General features: G+C 57.2%; 1 protein-coding gene across 1 annotated transcript in view; it reads right to left on the bottom strand.

Moving 5' to 3' along the window:
• The window catches only part of SLC16A2 (solute carrier family 16 member 2), a 35,845-nt gene extending 18,594 nt beyond the window's left edge, over positions 1-17,251 (bottom strand). Inside the window, exon 1 of the mRNA XM_037408236.1 lies at positions 16,921-17,251. Within this exon, the coding sequence (XP_037264133.1) occupies positions 16,921-17,251 (331 nt within the window). The remainder of the gene's footprint in view (positions 1-16,920) is intronic.
• Between the last annotated feature and the right edge of the window lie 7,121 nt (positions 17,252-24,372).

Raw genomic sequence — 24,372 nt, 5'->3', positions numbered from 1 at the left:
AAAGAGAAGAATTAAACCCACCCAACCTGGCTGGCTGTGACACAGGGACCCACAGAGCGGGGACTGGCGGTGGGTGGAAAACAACCCCCCTGCTCTGCTCTTACATCTCCCCCCCAGAAACTTTTCAACTCCAGTTGCTGGCAGGAGCCAGGCTGATCCCAGCTGAATTCCTTCCACTTACCAGCAAATAAATAGCAGTTAAATGGAAGGAGAGAGAAAAACACCCTTTTTTCAAGAGAAAACAAAGAGGCTGGGAAAAATAAAAGGGGGCAAAATGTTGGGCTGGTCACAGGCTCATGGAGATTTCTCCACCCCACCCCGAGTTGGGTGCTTGACAGCCTTCCCTTCCAGTTAATTAAGGGATACTCCAGCGAAAAACACTTCCAGCCCTTTGCCAGCCCTGACCATTAAGGGGAGAGCCACAGCATGCCTGAGACCAAACCCGGGAACCCTGGCCACAGTGTCTCACCTGGCCCAGGCACTTAAGCCACCATGTGTCAGACAAATAGGTGCCATTGCAGAGCATCTATGGTCTCCTCCCAGCCTTGGCAGACTTCTGCCCAGCCTTTTCTCCAAACTCTCTGGTGATGGGCATCTCCGACCCTCCCCTAGACCAGAGCTGATCTTCTTGCACTCCAGGGACTTCTCCCAGCCAACACCTTCCTTGCTGCAAAATTCCAAAGCATCACTTTGCAACCTGTCCCTCGCTGGACAGAGGGAATAGCTTTATGACCTTTTTTTGCAACTTTTCAGGGAGCTGAAGGCAGTGATGCACCTTCCCACCTCTAGCAGGAATGACCCCAGCCCAGGCTTCAGCACTGCACATCATGCCCCCTCCTCCCCGCCACATCTCCCAGGCAGCCCAACCCTTTCCCAGTGTGTGGTGCTCAGTGCAGACACCTTCCCACATCCCCCTTGGGGACCAATTAATAATTAATTGTCCCTTCCCCTCCTCTCCAGTGCAATACAGTGCCTGGCTCTTGTCACTTTGCACCCCAAGCCTGTATAGGCAGCTCCCCAAAACACCCAGCTCAGGGGAGCCCCGCGGGGAGGGACGGCTCCTGCCACCCCCAGTGGCTGCATCACCCCAGCCCCATGTTGGGGTGTCCTCACCACCGCCCACAGCCACCCGCTGTCTTGTGAACCCTGAAGGCTGTTTGATGCTTTGGAAAGCACTGGGGAGCAGAGCTGTGCCCTGGCTGGGCGCATGTGCTGTGGGGAGCAGGGCGGGGACCTGCCAGCAGCCTTCCTCTGGGGGGATGGGGATGGCGTGGGAAGAGTCAAATCTCCCAAGCACCCATTGGCCAAGGCTGGGGCACCCTGAGGATGAGTGAGGTTGGAAGAAAGCATCCCCCATGTTTCTCCCAGTGGCAGCCACGTGCACCGCTGGCACCACTGGCTCTGCCCCGCCACGGTGCTGCACGGCAGCATCCTCCCTCCAGCCACCCCGCAGCCTCTAACCATCCCCCAGCACCCCCCAGGCTCCAGGGGATAAAAATGCTGTGGCAACCTCAGCCTGAGCCCCCCTGGGGCAAGCACCCCAAAAGGCAGAGCGCTGGGGAGGTAGCGATGCCTCCCCTCCGGCACCCGAGCAGAGCCGCCCACCCAAATATTACCAAAATATTTCAGTTATGTTACCTATTTGCTTACACCCAACAAGGCCCCAGTTTCCCTGAAGACACAAGTCCGCCCAATACCAGACTCTGCACGGGGCTAGAAGTATGAAAGGGAAAATCTAGGCGGCAGCAGCGGCTGCTGCGGGTGCTTTCCGAAGGGAGGCCCCTCTCCAGGCTGTGCCAGTCAACAATGAAGTTGTTTTGCCTCGAGCTCTGTTCACAAAGGATAACACCTCCCTGCTATGGCCTCTTCACCTGGGCTCTCCCACTACACCACCCCGAAGCTCAGCCCCAGCCCCAACCCCCCCATCAGTGCAAGGGACAGCACAAGGTGATGACTGACCACAGTGGGGGATCCACTGGGGAGTCTCCTCTGTTGAGCACATATCTTCAAAAATCAAAATAAACAAAGAAAAGCTGTTTGGAAGCAGGTTGAGCAGAGCTCTCGAGCGGGCACGCAGCCACGGCATCTCGGGCTGCCCCAGCCACGTCTAGGTGGCCAGAGGGCTCCATGATGGAAGAGCTGGGCTCTTCTGGTGGCCATCAGGCAATTACTTCTTCCTCCAGTGCCAGAGAGTTTCCCCTGGGATACTGACACCTTGGGATAGTGCTCCTGGAGCCTACCGGTGGGGGAAAAAAAGTCCCAAAAGGACAGAAGACTTGCGTATCGTCATTAAACCAAACATTCAGAGGCCACAAGAGGGGTAAAATATCCATGTGATTTCAATCTCTTGGAGCTTCCTTACCTTAAAGCACACATTTCAGAACAACTGGATATCTCAGGAAAATAGACTATGCTGTAATTAAGCAAATCTGATAGCTAAAGGAAACTAAAGAACAGTGCTATTCTATTTTATTTAATCCCCACCCCCCCAAACAAGAAACAGGTTATACCCCTTTGCCAATGGGCTGTTACTTTTGGCTGACCTGCTCTCATTTGAAAGTTTTTCAGACACTGGGTGGCTTCGGCAGCTGCCCCGCGGTGCGGGAAGGGCCAGCCCTGCCCTTTGATGCTCCAGGCGGGAGGAGAAAAGCCACGGAGGAGGCATCGGGGTTTCCTGCGCAGGATGGTACCCAGCCCCGCATCTCCCATCAGCATCCCAGCCCCCAGCCCTCCAGCTCCTGCCAATACACCTTGAATGGGGATCCATAATACACATACACACACATATATACCTACATGTGCATATATATACACGCCTGTGTGCATCTGTGTATACACACACATATACATATATATTAAAAAAGCAACCCCTGAGGGCTTTAGCCCACACGAGGGCTGCGGGCAGAGCCACGCCGAGCCTTCCTCACAGCCGCGCAATGTTTAACGAGGCCGAGGGGAACTGGGGACAGCCCGTACCATACAAAGTGCCTCGGCAGCAAAGTGTTTTGAAGCCCAGTAAAACATTAATATGCTTCCCCGGACAAATGCCTTCCTTTTTGCTGCATCAAGGGCTTTGCAATCAGAATAAATAACAGGGCAGGTTAATGATGGTTTCTATCGGTTACAGGGTAAGTTTGGGTTCTCCTGCAATTCAGATCTAAAAGCCATACATCCTGCCCCTGTGGCCAGGGAGCCTCCTCTTCCTCTCCATGGAAATACTGCATTTTGGGATAGGGGCAGGAATCAAAATTACTGTTTCCACAGGTGCCAGGTGTGGGATTTCTGTAGGTAACACGCTGCAGTCCCCAGGCTGTTTTCAAGCGTCTGAGCTCCAGTTTCTCCCATGAAACCCATCCTTGCCCAGGGGCAAAGGGAAAAGCAGGGGCCAAGCAGTTCCAGTGGCATAGAGCTGAAGCTGCCCAGGATTTGGGGGTAAGGAGGGATGTGAGGGACCACAGACAGCCCTGGGATGCAAAGCCCCGAGCACAGGGTGGATCTAACCCCACCACTTGCCCCAGCACCAGACCGTGGAAGTCTGCTGGAGGACACCAGCCATCAGCTGCTCTGTGACAGCACTGGGGATGGTCCCTTTGCCGAAGCACCATCAGATTGCTCAATCTCTGCAATGACCCCAACATGGGGCTCTCCCTTCCAAAGCCTGGCTTGGCTGCAACGAGCTGGTACACGCACATGGCAGTGGCACTGTGGCTGCCTCTCCCCCCGCGGGGGAGAGGTGTCGAGTGCCACCGGGGTAAATCTGCACCATGGGGCCGAGCAGAGGCAGCCTGCAGCTCACTGCTGCCTGCACATCCCTTCCCCAGGTCCCTGCCCTGGGCAGGAAGGGTTCCCAAATCCCAACTGCTACAGCCAAAGTCACAGCAAGATGTCAAGCCCTTTCTGTTGGCCAAGGACCAACTCTGAGCTGTGGCTGCCTTGGAACTGGAACGGTAAATGCAGCCGAGCTGTGCTCCCCAGCTGCAGCTCAGCAGCAATCACAGGCACCCTGAAGCCGATATTTCCCCCCCAGAAAAAGATCTGTGCTGTGGCACTGGCCAAGGAGAGATGCACTAGAACAGCAGAAGGCACGGGATGCAGATCCCTGTTGGCATGCACGACTGGGTTCGACCTGGCCATGAAGCTTCAGTGTGTCGAGGAACCGGGAGGGGCACAGAGGTGTAAGGGAATGGGGTGATGAAGAAGCCAGACCCCCATCAGCTGGGGTTTGGGGTCTCCCACACTGCTGCCAGTCCTGCTGGGCACTGAGACAGTGGCTGCGGGCTGGGGATCACGTGGCATTTGCAGAGCCAGGGAGAGGCTTGCTTCTGTCTCCATTGCTAATGAGACTAATACCAGCTGCTTCTCGCTTAACCAGTCTGACCATCGGGCTGAGCCAAAACTGATTCATTCATAAGAAAATGGAAAAGGAGATTGACTCGTCACCAGCCCTGACTAATGGGGAAACCAGCCAACAACCTGCTGCTTGCACACCAGCCCTGGCATCCTGCTTTGTCTGCTCTTCATCATCCTCCCGAATTCAAATGCTCAGACAAAGCCTGAGCTTTGCCCCGGCACAGCTGTGTGATAAAAGAAAGAGCTATCTGCTGCAAAAAGTGTCGGCGTGTGGCCAGGGGGCCAACATCACCCAGCAATGCCTGATATTTTGCAACAGCTAATTCCTGCTTTGGAAGCAGAAGAAACATTAAAACCCTCAAAGACGTTGCTTTTTGTGCTGCTCTGCCTGGCATCATCCTCCCAACAGCTTTTTGGTTTGGTGTTATTTTCCTCCATGCCTCTTTACCCTGCAATAAAAGTCTAAGCAATCGCCTTCACTGGGCAGAAAAACTCTCCGCCACCCTGCTGTAAAAAATGCTTTCTGCTTTTTTTCTGTGGCCTGTTTTGCTTGATGAGGCTAGTGGGGCACAAATGGGGTCTGTAGGGACTGAAAACGGGGTGACTGGGAAACCTGGGCTCAGAGGGATGCTGCCCCAAGGGAGGGAAACAGGCTCTGAAATCCAGACGGGCTAATCTTATCTGGGCTAATCTTATCTTGGCGTGTAGCTTGGGATGGGCGAGCGAGGGTTAACAGCCAGTAGCAGAGGTCAAATCAGGACCTGAAGTACCTCCACTCCGGGCTGTTTGGTTCAGGCTTTGGTTGATGAACTGAAGCAGGGCAGAGTTTAACAGCTTAAAAAAAAATAATTAAAAAAATTGCCGTGATTTCTTAGCTTTGGGCAACATATTTGATTTTACATGGATCTCCCCTAACAAAGGCCCTCTCCCAAAATGAAGATTGCAAGGGCCAGGCTCTCCCAGCTGAAAGGCTGTGGCTCCATCCCTTGTCCCCAGACATCCTGAGGTTTTATCACCCCACCCTGCAGATGTCAGGGCAAACATGGCAAAACTTCAGTCCTTAGCAAGAAACCCACCCTACACCAATATGGATCTAGAAAATCCCCATTTTCAAGGCAGAAAATCTCCAGCCAGTCCAGTCTGGGCAGGGAAACGCCTCAAATCCCGATGCCAGCAGCATGTAGCCGCTCTGATGGCCACAGGGTTCTGTGGGGACAGTGGAACACCAGGACCCTGCAGGTCAGAGACAAGCAAAGCTCCAGGTATCAGGGCCGATACCTTGCTCACCTCTCCCACACCAGCTGCAGCAAGCTGGGCAAGATGGATATTGCCAATATGAATGTTGCCAAATATGAAATTTTCCTTTGCCCATCTCAGTGCAGGGGCACTGGTAGATCATTTCATACATGACACCGAGAGCACAAAAGCCTTGTTCAAGGGCTTTTTCGGATGCACACCCCGCTCTCCCTCCCCAGGACACCCAGCCACGCAGCATCAGCCCGATGCCCACGTGCAGCAGCAAGCATGCACCGTGCAACTGCCAAGCAGGGCAGGAAAAACCTGCAAGGGATGGAAACCACATGCCCAAGGTGCAAAGGAAAAGCCATCCAGAAAGCGGTCGACAACATCCCTGTGAGTCCTCACCCTTTCCCCTCACAGGCTGGTTTCTCACCAACTGTGGGCAAGCTTCCCTGGCACCGGGGCGGTCAGCATGGCTTTTATTTGATGTTGAATTTCCCCGCAGGCAGGGGCCGCGGTGGGGTAGGGGCAAGAGGAGCCCTGTGAAGACCTCACACCTCCAGCAGCGCCAAGGCCCCACTGAGTTTATTTTGAAAAAAGAAAAGAAAAAAAACCAAGAACCCAACACCACTGATATTCATCCCTTGGCAACGTCCTATCTCAATAACACTCTGGTATTATTATACTCTCCAATTAAGTGATAAACTGTAATTGCCTTATCTGATGGGGTTAGGCAGGGCAGGGAGGCAGGAGCTGGCCTCTGCACCCCCATCCCAGGTTGGGTTTACGGGGCAGACAGCATCATGCCAGGCATTTTAAAGCCACCGTGTACAAAAGCATCTTCCTGCTTGGCAGACAGATGGGCAGAGAGGACCCCTTGGCAGCACCAGCTTCCTCACCCCGAAGCTGGGTCAGCAGCATCACGCTCATGCCTGCGCACCAGTCCCATCCCCGCAGACACAGGTGGCATCCCAGGAAGGCACTGGAGGCATCTGCCAGCTTCCAACCAGGAGACAGCCAGCTCTGGCCAGCATGGAAGCCCATAGGAAAAAGGAGCAGCTTTTAACCCACTCTGCCTGCAGGAAGGTAGAAGCAGACAGTTGAGGGACCAAAGTGCAAAACTACGTCATCAGCTGCTCCCCAGCCCTCCCACATCCCTGCTTCAGCAATCCGGGGGAGCACCCTGTGGCCGTGCAGCTGGGAGAGCCTGCCGGCAGCCTGGGCACTGGAGAGCAGCCCTTCGGTATGGGATGTGGCACGCTGAGCTGTACCAGCCAGCTCAGGGCACTGGTTTTAGAGGACTTGACCCTTGTTCCCCAGCCCGCTGGCTCAGCGTGCCGAACAAAGCCGCACCCAGCAGTCCTCAGGCCATAATAAGTCCAGCTGGGTATTTTCATGGAATCAATTTAGGTTGGAAAAGACCTTTAAGATCAGCAAGTCCAACCATTAACCCAGCACTGCCAAGGCCACCACTAAACCCCAGGTGCCACATCTACACGTCTTTTAAATCCCTCCAGGGATGGTGACTCCACCACATCCCTGGGCTCCTGTCCCAGTGCTGGACAACCCTTTCGGTCAAGAAATTTTCCCTAATACCCAGCATAAACTTCCCCTGGCACAACTTGAGGCCATCTTCTCTTGCTCCATATTCGTCACCTCTGAAAGAGCTCGCTGGGCTATGGCATCCTTTCCAACAAGATCAGCCCTGATTTAATTTCCTTTTTTAAGTTTGGTGTCCCCTCAATCCTGATTCTTGCCATTTTTTCAAGCTTTTTCATATTTTACCTCAGCGCCACTCCTGACCTGCGAGTTTTCAGCACAGCACTATTCACCAGCCTTAGGAAAGGAACATGAAGCCCTCCAAAATCCCCCCCGCATGACCACCTCCCAGCTATGCCCCAATCTGCCGGACCAGAGAAGCCGCCCGCTCCCTGTGCTCCCACCCCAGCCCAGAGGCCACGGTGAGGGGTGCCCATGTCCCCCTCCCAGGGCGAGCAGGCTCCCGCCGGGGGCAGCCACAAGAAAGGCCAATGCAAATCGCATCGTTAGCATTCTTTCCGTTTTAATAACCCAAGGTGTTACCAGCAACAGTGTTACTGATTTTTATCTCCGCAGCGCCTTTTAAGAGCTCCAATTTGTTTTTCTTGGAGATCTCATTTTGTTTTATTAAAGCTGACACCGAAGAGGGAAAGGAGACATTCTGGGCCCAGAACAAAAATATCCCGTTTAAATACCCCGTATTATTTTCTTGGAAACGCTTCTCCTTTGACTTTAATTAAGCTCTCCCCGGGCTCACGAGCTTGGCGTGCTTGGCTTTCAGGCGAGTTTAATCCCAGACAAGCTCCCCCCGCCCCCAGTGCTCCCCGCTTCCATTGCTTACACAAACCTTAAGAAATAAACTGGGGGTTTTGCTAAAATACATGGATTAATAGCTGGCCTGCCATCAAGAACATCCTGACGTTGCCTCTTCGTCATCGGCTGGTCACAGAGTAAGCACATGGCCCCAGCTGCCCTGCTCGCTTCACCGACAGACCCAAAAAGCAGCTTTCCTCTCTTTATTTTTTTTTTTTTCTTTTCTGCTGTTGCAATGCTGGGTATGGAATGGGGAGATCCCTTGCCAGCACCTGACCGTGCTCCAGAGCCACCCCGGCTATCAGAAGGTGCAAGCTTGCCCACAAACCTGGCTCCAGCAGCCACGGTGCTGCTGCTGAGCCTTGTGCAACTGCACCGGGTGCTGCCGTAATATCAATAATTACCCCCCCCCCCCCATGGTAGAAGCACTTTAGGATGATTGCAAAGTTAAACACTCCAAAAGTTGGGAAATCCCAGGAAGGAGCTTGTCTGGGCATCATCTGGTGCATACCCATTATGTAATTACCGTCAATCTTTAATCACAGATGATTTTTTTTCCACCAGACCCGATTCAGACGGTGCACAGGAGGCACAACCCTCACTTGAGGAGCTGCCATTAGATTTGATTTCCACCTCGGCAGGCTCCAGCTTTATTAAGCGAGCTCCCACTGCTTCACGCGGGGTTTGTACAAACCCTCCGGCCGAAACGCCTGACTCCTTGGCAAGCACCAACACCCGCTCACGCAACATCCCCCCAAGAGGGAAGGATTTCATCTCCCTTTTACGCACAGGATCTGCAGGCGTACAGATTAAGGCCAAGAGCTGCAAACAAAAGCTTCGTTTTGGTGCCTGATGTGAGATGGCCAAGAAAGGGGCTTTTGGGGATGCCGCTGGGCAAGGCTGGGGGGGCTGCGTGCCCCGGGGGTCCCTGTCCCAGCTGGTCCCTGGGGACAGGGTAACGGGTGGGTGCTCAAAGCAGGTTCCTTTGCTGCAGGCACTGCGGGAGGGTTGTTTCTCCTCCCTAGGAGGGCCCGGCTGTGTGCCTGGGGCGAACCCCAACAAGTCAGCCCACGCAGCGAGCACCCATGCCGCTCCAGCAGCACACGGAGCTTCCCACCCCGGCAAGGCCAGCTGCCAGCCCTGCTCCTGCTCTGCACCAGGGACAGCAAGCAAAAAAACATCACCAGGCAGCTAAATCCAAACCCAGAGCCAAAAAATGCCCCAAAGATGGGGAGAAACAGGGTCCAGTGAGCTTGCCTCCTCCACCATCGGGTTTTGCAGAGCAGATGCTCCCAAAGCCACGCTGCCAGCACCGGCAGCCCCAAAATACCATCTCCATCTCGTACTGAGGTGCCTGCACGGGGACACGGCGCCGGGATCTTGTGCTACAGTGGTGTGGTACCATGCTCCCCTGCCTATGCCCTGTGGGATGCAGGGACGAAGGGACAGGATACCTCCAGGCTGGAGTTCCCCTGGGGTGTGCAGAGCCAAGGGATGATGGGGCTGAGCTTGCCAGCATGCCACCTCTGTCCTCTTGCCAGTGCCAGCGAGTCCAGGAGGTGGCTCGGAGCACCCGGAGCTGCTCCTCACACGGAGGGCAGTGGGTGGCACGGCACAGCTGCCAGGCATGCCCAAGATGAGTCCTGGCGAAGCAACTGCCACCGGCATGGGGCTGCGACCTGGCAGCTACTCCTGAGGGCTTTTCCCCATGCTTCACCCTGCTCTGTCTCTCAAGGGATGTGCTGGGGGTGGGGGCTCTTGCATCAGGTAAATTTTTAGGGTTCTACAAATAAAAGGGCAAGAGGGGAAAAAAAAGCCTGAAAATGTGTTAACGCAACCCAGGGCTATGCCATCCTCCACACCACAGCTGCATCCCTGCCCCGCCGGCTCAGCTCGACAGAGGATGAGGCAGGGGCAGGAGCTTTGCTGCCTGTAGCCAGTGCCACCAGCAGGCAGCGGTGCAGACAGCGGTACAGGCAGCAGTGCAGGCAGTGGTGCAGGCAGGGTGCCGCAGGCAGCCCCGCATCCTGCCTGCGCCGGCAGCTGGCAGGACCTGTTGTACAAGGTGCCTGGGAGAGACTGGAATGGCTCACGCCTGCGAGCGTGTTGCAGCAATTCCCAGCACACGTCATGTGGGTTTTGCAACCGCCCCAACTGTCTCGGGGTGGATGAACGGAAAGAGCCCGGAGTGAACCGAGCTCCCCAGTGCCCACGGCAGGCACGGGCAACGCCCCGGTGCGGGAGCTGGGCTGGGCCCCCGGGTGATGCCCAGCCTGGCACACACCTCTCCACCGGGCATTCTTCCACAGGGATGAATGCCAACAGGCAGCATCTCCTTCCCTTGCAATAGGGAATAATCAATCCTTCAAGAAGAGGAAGGCAAACCCCAGCAAATCCCTGCCGTAACGGGTGCAGCAGCATTTCTGCATGTGTGTCATATTGGCGTATGGGGGGTACCCAGTTCTCCCACCCCTCGTTGCCAGAGCAGGTATGGCAACGCCGTGGACACACGGGCTTGTGGTTGAGGAAAGCCGGGAAAAGCAATTCCCCAGGGAAACCACTGGCTGCAAGGGTGGGTGCATGGCCACTGTTCTAGTTGGGAAGTGCTGGCATCCTCCTCCGTGCTCTGCCCGCCTTGTAGGGAACCCCTGAGGGGTCATCATCCCAAAAAAAGTGAGCAGGGGAGGCTAAGGTATTTGGTGACATGCCAGAAAATTCCCTACAGCACCTGGACGCCAGCCAAAAGTGGGAAAAACCCCAATTACGGAGCCAGGGTGAAGCCTCAGCTGTTTCCAACAAGGGGCGGGGGGGCTGTTTTGGGAACTCACGTGGAGGCGGGGGTGAGAGCAAGTGCCCATGGCACTGAGCCAAGCGCCACTGAGGTCCCCATCAGCCCGCGCATCGCTTCACCCAGTTGCACTGTCACTCCACGGCTGGCACGCGCGCCACGCCGCTTTGGCAGAGGTCCCAAGGAGTCACCAGGATAAAAAAGCAAAAGGTTACCCAGGCCCTATATTGAGACAGTGCTGACTGATCCGAATGGCCCCAGTCACAGCAGCTACCAGTGCCACCATCCCACTGGGATTAGCTCCCCGTCAGCAGGGCAGGAGCGGACCTTGTTTACCACCACCCATGCCCCCAGTGGGAATCGCACTGCAGGATACAAAACCAGCCTTGGGATGGTGGAAAACCCGATTACTCCTCCTTCCCCAAACAGTCCTACAAACCCTACAGGGAATCCGTCAGCCCTGGCTCCGCATCCACCAGCCTGGTGGTCTCCATCACACCACCAGACTCTTGGGAAGATGGCTTCTCCCACCACTCGCCTGGTACACGGTGGGATGGGGTGCCCGACGGCTGGGGTGCCCGACGGTGCCGCCCCACAAGCTGGATGTGCCCTGTGAATGGATGTGTCTGTAACATGTGGGATAAGGAGGGAGGGAGCCAGCGGAGCTGCCCCGGGGACAGGAGACAGGTGACAACGCCTGCATGAGCTATGTGCAGCCGGCCCAACGGGCACTGCCAGCAAGGTCAGCGGTGCCTCCCAGCTACGGGGTTTCACCCAACCTGATGGGTCAGGTCTATTTTAAGGTGCTGGACGTCAACCGCCCCAGCTGATGATCAGCTTCCAGCTGCTGATGGTTTTTAAGGGGATTAAAGGGTGACTTGTCAAACTCCTGGATTTCCCCCAAAAAGGGAAAATGAAACTGCTCCTTTGTTGCTAATCCCCCCAGCCCTGCGGCGCTGCACCACACTGTGTCTCACCCCATGCTTCCGCATCCATCCCGGCTCTGCACACTGCAGCATCCACCCCCTTTGCCCTCCAATCCCTCCTCCTCCTCCCAGTCTCAACAATGGAGCTGAAACCCAGCACCTTAGTTTAAATTACGAGCAAATCCCCGCAAGGTGGGGTGGTTTTGTTTGTTTTCTTGTAACTGAAAGGACGAAAAAAATAAAATAAAAACCCAAACCAAGGGCACAACCCCATGCACCACTTCTTCATATACTGCAGCAAGATCACGGGAGATACCACCACTTGAGGATGATGGCCACCGAGAAATACAACCGAGACTGGAGCATCTCCTTCGCTGGCTGGTAGAGGACACTTGAAGATAAATTAAAAACCACTAAAATGTCAAGCGTGCTGGTTGAGAGGGCCCCTGCAGTCTTTAAAAACAAGACCCTCCCTTAGAATCAGCACTCCGGCCTCCTAATAACCTTAATCACTCCCGACAGCCCCAAGAACCAGGTTTAACGACACGGCTGTGTTTTGTTTGCTTTTCAGGCTGCTTTATCTCACACGGCACCTTGCACTCAGTTCAAGCGACAAAAACCCAGTTCCTCAGAAATTTGCCCCTGTTTCCGTGCAATCACAAGCTCCAGCTCCAAACAAGGCAGAAGCTGAGCTGGGAAAGCCCAGCACTGGCACACTGGCACACTGGCATCCCACTGCATGACACTCCCAGTAAAGCTGGGAAAGCTCCACAGTGCCCTTTGCACTCCCCAGCCAACAGGGCTGGGTGATAAAAGGCTTTTGGGGGGGCTCTTTTTGCTGGATTTACATCCTTGTCTGGGCTACATAACTATTGCTCGTGACAGCGCATGCCTCTGTGGGGTTAGGAAATGTGGAGCAGGGCTGGAAGCCTGGATGGATGTAGGGAAGCACCCAGGAAGGTCCACAGCACCCTCGGCCAATGCATCTGTGAAATGGGGCCAGTGCAGCTCCCTGGCCATAAATAAAATCTCAAATCCTGCAGATTTGGGTGAGAAGGTGACAATCACCGTACCACCTTTAGGAGATGGAAGCATCCCAAGCACCAGCACCGGGTGATGATACCCATCAGATACCCATCTCAGACCTATCACCGGATCATAATTTGTATTTAAGAGTGTCAGTGAGGGTGCCCTCACCTTCCCCAAAGCTGAAACCTAGCACCTAGGGTAGATGTCTTTTATCACAGCAGGCTAAATAAAGTGCAGTTTCGTGGCAGCTGCCCCTGTTTGGTCTCACTAGGGCCATGGAGTACCGCCGAAATTTAGTTGGGACCATTTCCAAGAATCACCTCTTGTGATTTACACTCTCTTTGGGGTTTCCCTTCTCAGCGCCTAGTGCTCCAGCCATGCTCACCCACCCTGGGACTCTTCTTTGGCCCAGCGAGGAGCCCGTGGCTTCTCCTCCCCATCTATCACTATCAGCACTGAAACACTTTATTCTCTCCAAGAAACAAACTCCCTTTTTCCCACCAAGCCTTCATTACGATGCTGGTGTAAAAACACCCTTGTCCATCTAAGCTCACCCATCCTAAGGATGTGAAATCACTGGTCACAAAGAAATTCTCCACCAGAACAGATGGGAATTCAGGCATAAAGGTGACTGACACCAGCTATGCCCTGGCCTTGTGGCCACAAAGAGGTACAATAAGCCAAGGGCTATGGTCCATGCACCAGCCCGGCTTCCCCGGGCACGGGGCGCTCCAGCAGCCTCTGCTCCCCAGCTCCTGTGACTTGGCTAAAACGGGGCACCGGCTCCCCAGGCTCCTGCACACAGACCAGAGGACGCTGCTGGACACATGGACACACTCAGAGGAGCTGCAGCCAAACCAGACCAGCTCCTGAGGCCATCCCTCCAAGTGCTTGCAGCTCCTAATTCCAGCAACCGAACATTAAATATTAAGCAAAGAGAGTTAATCTATAGCTGGGATATTGACACAAAGCAGAGGAGGGGAGAAGAAACAGATAGATAAACATTTTTTTTTAAATCAATATGCCTCTCCAGGCTGCCCTGCCAGTGCTTGCCAGATGTCCAAGCACAGCACCAAGGATGCATTTGAAGGAACAAGATGCACTAGGAAGTGCTGCCCTCCTGGCAGTCCCCGGGCAGGTGGGGCCCCTCGCCAGGACCCTGGGGTGCCCTGGGTGCAAGTGGGACCTGCTCGGCTGAGGGCAGAGCCCTGGCTTGGCCCAGGCTCCCCTTGCACTCACATCTCCCGAGGTTGGGAGCGTGTCCAAGCAGCGGCAGAGCAGTCATCGATTTAAGAGGGTCAAGGCCCAGTTAATGCTTACCAGGACTGTTCTGCCACTCAAATTGGCTTTTGGAGCTGGGGAAGATGAACGTGCCAGGATGGTTCATCTGTCCCTTGGCTCAGTGTCAGCCTGCACCTGGCAGGACTGGCATCGGAGCGGCCGTGTCCCATGGCTCCCTTGTCACCGGAATGAGCCTTGCACAACCAGAGGGAAACACCACCATTCATCTCCCAGCAAACACTTTCAAGCATCACTCAACACCTCTCCAGCAGAGGAGACCAGTATTTCTTTTCCTGGCTGAGTGCTCACATGGGGTTTTTGGGGTTTTTTTTTTATTCCAGTCTCAGCATTCCCCCCAGCCCTCCACTCCCCCCGAAAGAAAACAAATCCCAAAGCACAGAATGTGCCTTGTAAAAGTCCCAGCTCTGGTGTCCCACCGTGCAGGGGCACGCGGTGGTCCCAGCAGCCAGCCCGCCTCAGCCCGGTGCTGCTTGTTGACATACGCAGCGCAGTATATTTCTTTAAACAAAGGAGCCTATGCATTCAATGCATTGTTGAGAGAGGGTTTGTTTTCAAAGCCTGACCCCAAATCTGAACTCCGCGGATCCTGCGTTTCTCAAGATCAAACGCGAGAAAACGTGACCAATGCAAACAAGAAATAAACCTTGATAATTATAGCCATGTGCTGGGGCGGCTATTGTTTAGTGCAGACTAGTACCTGCTTTAGCATAAACATAACCCTATTTTTAAAGGGATGCCTGACCGCCTTACAGCATTACTCCCCATCTTGCCTCCAAACCCCCTCTTTGGTACAAACCCACCTTCCCGAGAACGGAGCGGAGATTTAAGAGCAGAGCCAAAAGGCTAAGCGATGTCCCCATGGCCGCATGCTAGTTGGAGCAGGGAGTGGGTCCTTGTTCCCCTGACCTGCTCCTGCTTGATGGGGAACAAGGGGGGGCCCGGGGCCCGGCTGTTGCTTGCAGCTGGCAGGAGCAGACCAGTGTTGGAGGACAAACAGACAGCGCCGGTCTTTTCAGGAAGGCCATATCACTTAGCGCTTGGAAAGGAGCTATAATATTTTCCTGATTATGTTTGCACGCAAACGAGCACCGTGGGGAAATTATGCAACGCTGAGTGGGGAGGGGTGGAAGCAAGGAAGGGCTGGAGGGGGGCCCCACACCGCACCTCGCTGTCCTTGGCCCCAGACGGTGCAGCTGCAACCCCCGAGGTACCGCGCTCCCTGCTGCAGATGGGCTCCATCACCCCCACCTCTCCCCTCCGCTGCCCGAGCCCCTGCACCGCAACCTCTGAGCACAGAGGCAGCACTCCGCTGGCGTGTCACACAGTGCAGGGGTTATGAACGGCCTCTCTTCATTAAGCACCCAGACCAAAATGCATATATTCGTCACCCAGGCAATTTAATTACTGAGCCCGGGTTCACCTCGCACACCCACACACCTTTCTTTTTCAAGGTCTCTGTGCGGTCATAGCCATAAATAAATAGATCGCAGGAGCAAGAGGCAGATGCTGACTCCTGCAACCTCCGTCTTGGGCACAGAGCCTTTAAACCACCAGAACTTGCAGTATTTAATTTCTTTTGTTAACGCTTCTACCTTTAGAGCTCTGCCTTAGGCTTTCTAGATACAATCACAGGGAGCAGGAAACCAAGAGCTACGTGATGAGCTTCCTGGGGATCACACTGCACACTCCTACAGCCCATCAATCACCCTAATTACAACCGGCCACACGTCCGCAGCTCTCTGCGGCACTCCGTTACTGCCCATAATTACATGATCACACCGTTTCTCCGGCAATGCATTTCATCCCGGTGCGCTCATCGTCGTGATCACCAGTCATGAGACAGCTGAACGGAGGGAATGCAGGCAACACTGGTCCCCAAAATAAGACCTGAAGGTCCTCACGCACCCTGCAGCACGGCCTCTCTCTGCAACACTCCCACTCTGGCTTCTGACCGCTGTCCACGTCCCACCCCGGGTGAGGACACCACCACGAGCAGGTTCCCTCAACACCAAGTGCTTGCCTCTCTACCTGCCCGATAAAAGCAAGGCGGGCCATGGGTGTCCATCGCAACGATGGGCATGATCTTCTCTGGGAGGATACAAGAAGTGGGACAAGGCTGAGCCTCACGATGCCAGCATGTCAGGGACCCACTGGGGCCACCACCCCGGCAGGCTGATGCCCCCCTGCCAAGCCTACTTAAACAGCGGGGGTCTTTGCAGCGAAAAACATCCTTTTTCTCCGTGTCAACACTACATGGTCTTGAGCCTGTAGGTCCTACCAAAACACCCAGCCGGGTGCACTTTGTGGGTCTTGCTATTAAGGGAGATTAGCCACTGGAGACCCTGGCTGGCCTGGGTGCGAGTGTGCTGGCAGCGCTGCCAGACCTGCCCCACGTAGCTTTCCCACTGCCGTACAACTCGGAAGAAGCGTGTTGGTGAGGCAGATGCTCTCTTGCAGCCACCCCCGGGTGCGAGCCGGCAGATACGGCAGGCAAACCCAGAGCTCAAAAGCCCCCCCCCCCAACAAGATACCAATAATAATAATAAAAAATACAAGGGGGTGGCTCGCACACACCAGCTGATCACCAACGCTGCTCTCCTCACTCCACAACACACCAGGCAGGAGAAGCTAAGGGCGTGCTTTTCAGATGAATTACTTTTAATTGAGTACATAAGAGCTTAGAAACACATGATGCTGTTGGAGATAAATATAGCCACGGCTACAAGGATGGCGGGGGCTGGGAGCGATCGCGGCCGAACGCATCCCAGAAGGAGCTCGCAGCCCTGCCGCCTCCGGGAGCGCTCGGGCAGCAGAGCCGCCCCGGCCCCGCCGACCCGACCCGGGCTGCCCGCCCCGCCTGTGCGAGCCCCGAGCGGCCGCCCGGGCCCCCTCGCCGGCCCCGCCCGGGCCGGGAAGGGGCCGGGGAGCCCGTACCTGTTTTGAACTCCAGCGCGGGGTCCTTCTCCCCCTCGCCCAGGTCGTTCTGCAGCATCATGTAGAGGATCCCGAAGGAGTTGTGGATGCCGAAGATGGAGCCGTTGCACCAGGCGGCGGCGAAGACCACCACCCAGCCGAAGCCGCCCTCGGGGGGCTGGAAGGGCGCGGCGGCCCCGCTCGGCCCCCGCTCGGCCCCGGCCCCGGCGCCGGCCCCGGCCCGCGGCTCGCCCTCGCCCGCCGCCGCCGGCCCCTTCTCGCCGCGCTGCGCCATCGCGGCCGCGCTCCGGCCGCCGCCCGCCGCCCGACTGCCCCGCAGCCGGTCCCACATGCCCGCCGCCCCCCCCGGCCGGCCCCCCCGCCCGCCCCCTCCTGCCGCAGCCTCACTCCCCGCCTCCCCTCCGCCGCCTCCATCCTCCTCCTCCTCCTCCATCGCGCCGCTCGGCCCCCCGGTCCCTACCTGCGGCGGGGGCCGCCCGCCGCTCCCCACCCCCCCGGGGCCCGGCGCGCTGCGGGCGGCGATTCCCCGACGTCGACCGCGCTCGCCGCCCGCCCGCGGGGCTCAGAGGCGGCCCCGGGCCCGGCCGCGGCCCCGCATCGCCCGTCGGGCCGCCGCGCCGCCCCGCCGCCGCCGCATCCCGCGGCGGGCGCAGCCCCGGGGCGGGCCGCCGCCAGCACCGCCCCCGCCGCGCCGCCGGAGCCACCGGCCGTCCCCCCGGCGCGGGAGAGCCCCGGCCCCCCCTCGGCCCGGCTGCCGGAGCATCCCGCGGGACGAAGCTGCCCGCCGGCCAGGGGGGCCCTCGACGGCCGCGGCGGGGTGATGCTGCGGCTCCCCGCCGCCCCGGTGCGCGAAGCGGCGGCAGCGAGCAGGGCGGACGGCAGAGCCCAGCGCCGCCAGGGGGGCGATGCCACCGCCTGCCGGTGGGATTCAGGGCTCGCCGGCATCCCCTGGCCCGGCAGGTCCCCGAGAGCGTTTTGGGGGACAGCAGCTCCGAGCCCCGGCAGCCTCGCAATGCGGGGTGGCGGGGCGGGGACGCTGTGGCTCGATGCCAGCCGCGAGGCGTCCCCCGGGCCCCGGTCACCCGTGGCCACCCCGGCGCTGGAGCCCGGCCCGGCTAGCGGTGGCCATGCGAAGCCGGCGGGAAGCCACTCCCGCGCCTCTGTCTCCTTCTGCAGTAAGCGCTGCCTTTTCTCCTCTTTCAGTAAATAATTACAAACCCACCAATATATTAAAGCCTGTCTTTTCACACGCTGAAGGTATTTCCACTTTCATATATGCCAAGTCTAAGTTATTATTCTTTCTTTACCCTAATGGCTGTGTCGGTGTCAGATTCCTATCAGGGTAAAATAATACATCCCAACCTCACGCTGCTCTTTCTTTACCTCCAGGGATATTAATTATCAGCGCCTGGCGCGGCGGCGGGCAGGGTGCGGAGCCGGCGGGGGGGCGCAGGCAGGGTGCGGAGCCGGCGGGGAGGGTGCGGAGCCGGCGGGGGGGTGCGGAGCCGGCGGGGGGGCGCGGGCAGCCCCCGCTCCCGCCTCTCCCACCGCCGCACAGCGGCACCGGGTGGGCTGCGCGGTGGAAGGCGCTTGCCCGCTGCTGCAGTCGCCAGCCTGGCGCAGCCCCCGGGGGACATCGGACCTCCCCTCGGCCCGCCGCCCTGCCCCTGCCCGCAGGTCCCCGCCAGCTCCGGGACTACCCCGCCGCCGCCGCCGCTTCCCGCCCCAGGGATGCGGAGCGGGGCTCTCCGGCTCCCGGCAGCCTGCGTGCGCCATGGCGGGACCCGGGCTGGGGGGCAGCTGGTGGGAGATGCGCCCTCTCCGCCCGCCCTCCCGCTCGGATCGAGCCGCCCAGACCCCCCCGCCCGCTGGGCACCCGGCGGCGGTGCCGGGCTGGGGCCGCCCCCCCGGCGGAGGAACTGCGCCTGCACTGCCCTTCCTCCCCGGCAGGCTCCTCCCCGGATCCCCACCGCCGCAGCGTGGCCGGGAGGCTCCGGCGGGCTGGGAGCATCTTCCACTGCCCTCTGCCGACACGGGGAGCCGCAGCGCTATTCCGCCACAGGGCCGGCTGAGGTTGCTGGCCGGCTGATTTTATTTGGTTAAGCCCCTGCGGTCTGAGAGGGAAAGGGGGGTGGGCTACCCCGGGCTGTGCGCAGGGCAGCTGCCTCCCAAAATGCTGATTCCCCACAGCAGCAGAGCTGGAGCTGGGTTAAAAGTAGCAGAGAGAGAGGTGGGAGAGCCCCTGGCCATAGCATACACCATCTCACGGAGGCTTCACCCCTCCGGAGCTGCAGAAGGTTCTTGTGGAGTGGGAAGCAGCAGGGTTGATATTAAACGCACAAACCCTACCGAGCAGCATCTCTCCTGGCTGCTGGCCGCATGGCGTCTTGACAGAGCATTTGCTGTCACTGGCTGTGTCAGGCATCCCTGCAGCTTTCTGGGCTGGACTGAACACCAGTGAGGCAGGGGATAAAATCATGGGGTGGGGGCTGGATGAAGGCTGGGGTTAAAGGGCTGAGCCGGGCAAGCTGGTGGAGGCTTCAGCCGGGAGGGAGCTGCGGCCTGGAAAGCTCTGGCAGCATCAGGCAGAAGCGGCTCTGCTCACTGGTGTAAGACTGAAGCATCATGCCCAGATGCAGCTCTAACCACAAACTGAACAAAATGCCAGGAGAAAAAACAGATAAAGCTGCTTTTCCCTGGTTGCACTGTGATAAAATACCCTGCTGCATCTGCAGCACAGCCTTCCTCAAAGCCCCCAGCCTGCTGGCTCGGTAAGGGTGGGCGGAGGGCTGCGGCTGAGCCAGGCTCTCCAGGACCCACATCCGATGACCCTGGCGAGCTGGCAGGCAGCGCCTTGTGTCACAGCCAATGGGCCTCCAGTTGCTCGGGCAAAGCATGGCTGTCAGCAGCTTGTTGCTTGTCTCCAAAATGTGGTGCCAGAGCCTCTGCCAAAGGGATTGGCAGCTACAAAATGCATGTGTTTGATTTTGCAGAAGGGGAGGAGTGACCAAATGGAAATATCTTATGCAAACACCCTGGGAAGCGTCAACGGCGGGACGTGGCCTTGGAGGAGAATACAAAATCCTAGTGGCTTCGCAACCTGGCTTTGTTTCAGTAGGTTTTACACAGCAGGACGGGGACATGTAGGGCCATCGTGAGGACAAAATGTCGCTGACCTCATCTGCTGCTTGACCGAAAGTACCAGGAAAACAGCTCGGGTAGTGAGCAGCTCCCAGCAGAGACACTGGCACGCGGGGCACACACCCTTCCCGTCATTAGCAACACTTTTCCCTTTGGATTCCAGCCGTAGTTAAGACAGCTGTTAGATCTGGCCTCACAAAGACAACAAATAGATTATTCCAGAGGCATAACCAACACAGGGGCACCCTGAAGGGACACAGCAGTAGTCACCCACTGGCAGGGATGCTGCAACAGCAGAGTCCAGAGCCCAAGGCTTGTCACGGTGAGAAGGCAGCGAGAGTACCGGGACCTGCAGTGCAGCTAGTGCTGCCTTCAAAGGAGAGCAACCTCGACACTGGCAGGGCTGCCACCCCTAATACCTGGCCAAGGCAAAACCCATGCCATGGCATCCTCTCTCTGCCTCACCTTCCCAATGTTTGGAATCAAAATACTAGAAATGGCATTTTCCACCTTGTTAGCAAGATTGAAGTTGATGCTACTTTGTTTGGCTGAAAAATGAGGCAACTTAAAAGTGCTGGTGTGAGCAGTGGATTTTCAGGGCACCTTTGAGCCCCACGTTTGGCTTCATTTGAATGGTGGAAATCAGAGCACCATGTTCACTCCAGCAGCTGCAGGCCGGGTGGGGAATGTGGTCTGGTTCAGCCACAGCTGCTGCCCCACCTGCTTTACCATGCAGTTGAGCAAAAATCCTATTTCTGGCCCAAACAGAGCAACGGGGTGGATGCATGTTGTATTAAAGGGCTTCTGGAGTGGTTTAGCTGCCTGCTCACCTTCACTGTCCAGATGAAGAGGTGTGAAGGGCATTTTTGTGAGTGTTTTACTGGTTTTGCATCTTTCCTTTGAAACAGGAGCTACAGGAACGTGTTGCTCTGAGAAGTGGAAGCTGCTGGCCACAGCCACCAACCCCAACCACCACCCAGCCGCCAGCAGCCGCCTGGCTCTTCCGTGTAACCCCACAGGACCTTGGCGAGAGGTGCCAGAGGTGCTCTGCTGATGGGAAGAGCTCAAGCCGGCACACAAAGGAGGCAAGGATCCAGCTGTAAATTAATATTTTATAGAACACCAAGAAAAATCAGAGAGGCTAATTACAGCGATAATCATCGTGGCCTGGAGGCATTTCCAGGGAAGTCAGGAATTACCCAGGATTACCTCACCCCTTGCAGCAGCCTGTGCAGTAGGTGAGCACGTGCGGCAGTAGCAGCATGGCACCCAGCACCTCCTCCTGCGCCAGCTGAGGGTCTGCAACCCAAACCAAAGAGCAGCCAGGTTTTGGCAGCCTCCTGGTATCCGATTCCAGATGCACGGGGCTTGGCTTGCTGAGCTGAGCGGGATGGAGGGTTGGAGTCGCAGGGTTTTTGGCTGGGTGCTTACCTCAGTGCTGCTGTGCTGGTGCGTGCCTACTTGTCCCTGGTGTCTCCAATGCGGGAGCCATCATTGACCTCAAGTATGTTAAAACCTCGAGATGTTCAGGGCATCACTAGCAGAGAAGTTTTTGGTTGTGCCTGCAGGATAAGTTGTTCCCGTGGTTCCTTAATTAGTGGTGGTAACAAATAATTGCATGATTTATCTAGGGACAGAGTGAGTGAATTCCCCATCAGCTCCTCGGTTTGGAAGCAGGGGGGCACATCCCACCTCCAGCACGGCACGGGGCTGGCCCCACGCTGTTCGTGGCAAGCCTGAAGCATCTCTTCGAGCTGCTTGGCCAGGAGGGCTGCCTGCTCCTGCCCCATGGCTCAGAGCAAAGCCAGTGCAAACATCTCCAGGGTGAGCAGCGCTGGGAGCAGAGAAGCATCAGTGTGGCTGGTTCATGCAGCTGAGCTCGAGCAGGAGGGCACAACTGGTCTAAAACCCAGCCTACAAGTGGGACAGGAAAAAAAAAATCTTGGGTAAAACCCCCACACCTGCTGTGCACAGAGCTGGGAAGAGCCTGGGCAAAGGCTGGCCCTGGGCTGAGGGTGCTGCTGCCTGCCTGCACCCTGCCCGAACCACACTGCAGCACCCCTGGCAATGGCAGGGACACCAGGCACAAAGCATCCCCTCCCACAGCGCTGGAAAAGGCACAGGAAAAGGACTTCCTAACCTGTGGAGTTCGGAAAGAGGCAGAGAAGATATGCAAGGACCTCCCATCAACAGACCATCTGCCAAAATGTCCCCTCACCCATGGCCTGGCCACCCTCTGAGGCTGCGGTGAGACAGCAGAGGTCCCCACACACAGCAGCAAAGCCTATGCTCCCTGGCATGCTGCCTTTCCCTGCCCATCCCTGCAGTGTGGCAACCAGATGGCCAAGCTGCATGGGCCACCCCGGGCACCCTGCCTGCTCGTTTGCCCATGCTCTCCAAGCTGTGAGCACGCTCGCCCAGGTGGTACAGGAGATGGACCGGGGGCTCCTGGGGCTGAGGCCCAAAGTGGTTGTGACACCCATCAGATTTTCTCTTTGCAGTCTGCAGCTTCATGACGTGCTGACTTGCTCCTGCCGGCTCTGGCAGCACAAAGAGCCCCGGAGCTGCTCCAAGCAAGGGCTGGGTATGACGGACGGTGGCAGGCAGGGGTGGCAGCTCACCTTGGATGCAGTGGGCTATGGCAGAGGGGCTGCTCACACCCCCCGGCCAAAGGCAAGTAATCCGAATCCCTGTCCCTGTGACAAGGTGGTGTTGGTCCTGGAAAGAGCATCAGCCTGTCTCACCCTGACTGGCTGCGCTTCTGCCTCTGTGAGGGTCAGGGAAAACTTTTATTTCATTTTTTGAGATGAAAACACCTCGGGTAGCACCAGCTCATGCACCAGCATGGGGACAGCACAGCCAGCCAAGGAAGCCCAGGCTGAATCCGAAGCAGCCAGCCTGAGTGGCCAAGCTGCCCTGGCCAGCGGAGGGAGGTCCCCAGGGCACCCACGGGTGGGTTGGTGTGAGGGTGCAGTGGCCGGGGCTGGCGCAGGCTGCAAACCTGCCTGAGCACGTTAAAGCTGCCCTTACGCTGCTGCCTGTGAAAGAGACGGGCACTGGGATGGGACACAGCCTTGGGCCAGACCCCTAGGTCCAGCCTAGCGGGTTAGCAGAAGGTAGCAGCTGTCCCTTTCGGGATACCACCACCATACAGGACGTTTTCTGTTGTGTTCTTTTCTTGATGTTCCTGTTTTCTCTCCTTGCCGAGGACCGGGAGCAGTCGCAGCAGTGCTGGGGGTACAGGAGCCTGATGTGCTGGAGAACAGGGAGCTTTACCCCACTTTCTCCACCTTGCTTACCGCAGTGCCTTCCTTACCAATACGGGTTAATCCAGCCCTGGAGCACTCTGAAAAAAAAAATTAAAAAAAAAATCAAAGCGTGAGTCATCCCACTCCAAACCTCAAACCATGTCACAGATCATCCCTCGCGCTGCTGAAGTTCTCCCCCTTCCCCCACATGCCTTAGTGGAAGGGGAAAGGGGAAGCAAACACGGTTTCCCACATCTCAGCTCCTTGCACAGCTACAAAACCTGGCTCGCCTGGCTTGCTCTGCCCTCTAGTAGCGGCTGGATTTACAGCAATGTGCTGCTTCTGTGCGGTGCCTTGCTCTGCTGCACCGCCAGCCCAGAGATGCCCTTTGGTTGCCCGGTTGGGCAGGGGCAGAGCCAGGGGTTTGAGGAGAGGGTAGGGGGTCACCAGAGCCTGCCCTGACTCTTCTGGCATCCCTGGCATGGATGCGCAGCTGGCACAGGCAGAGCCGTGCAGTTTTCCTGCAGTCCTGGCCCCTGAGCTAGTCATTCATGGCACTCCTTGGCCAGCCTGGAATATCCAGGCCAGTCACCGGGGCTGGAGCATGGACAGAACCTGGACAGGGGGGTTGTGTGGACTGGAGTGGCCTGGAAGGGCACAGCCCTGAGGGGGGGCGGGCATTTCTGGACCACCCAGCTTGGGTTCTGTCAGCTCCAGCTGAAGGCTTTGACCTGGTCTGAGGCCAAGCAGCACCGTGGGCTCTGGAAAGAGAGGGACTCTGGAGATGGCAGCCCCAGACCTCCAGCCCCACTGCCACAGAGCCCCATGCAGTGAGACAAAGCCCTTGCAGGTGGTTGCACTAAATGGCATCTCAGCGTGGCCCAGCACTGGCTCAGGGGCATGACCAAGGAGAGGACTGAAAATCCTTGGGCAATAGCATAGAATAACAGAATCATTTAGGTTCAAAAAGACCTTTAAGATCATTGAGTTCAACCCTTAAACCAGGACAGCCAAGTCCACCCTAAACCATGTCCCCAAGCACCACATCTATGCAGGTTTTTTT

The sequence above is a fragment of the Falco rusticolus genome, chromosome 14, assembly GCF_015220075.1.
Source record: "Falco rusticolus isolate bFalRus1 chromosome 14, bFalRus1.pri, whole genome shotgun sequence".
NCBI lineage: Eukaryota > Metazoa > Chordata > Aves > Falconiformes > Falconidae > Falco > Falco rusticolus.
Note: the sequence above shows the minus strand (reverse complement) of the source record. Positions and strands in the feature narration are given on the sequence as shown.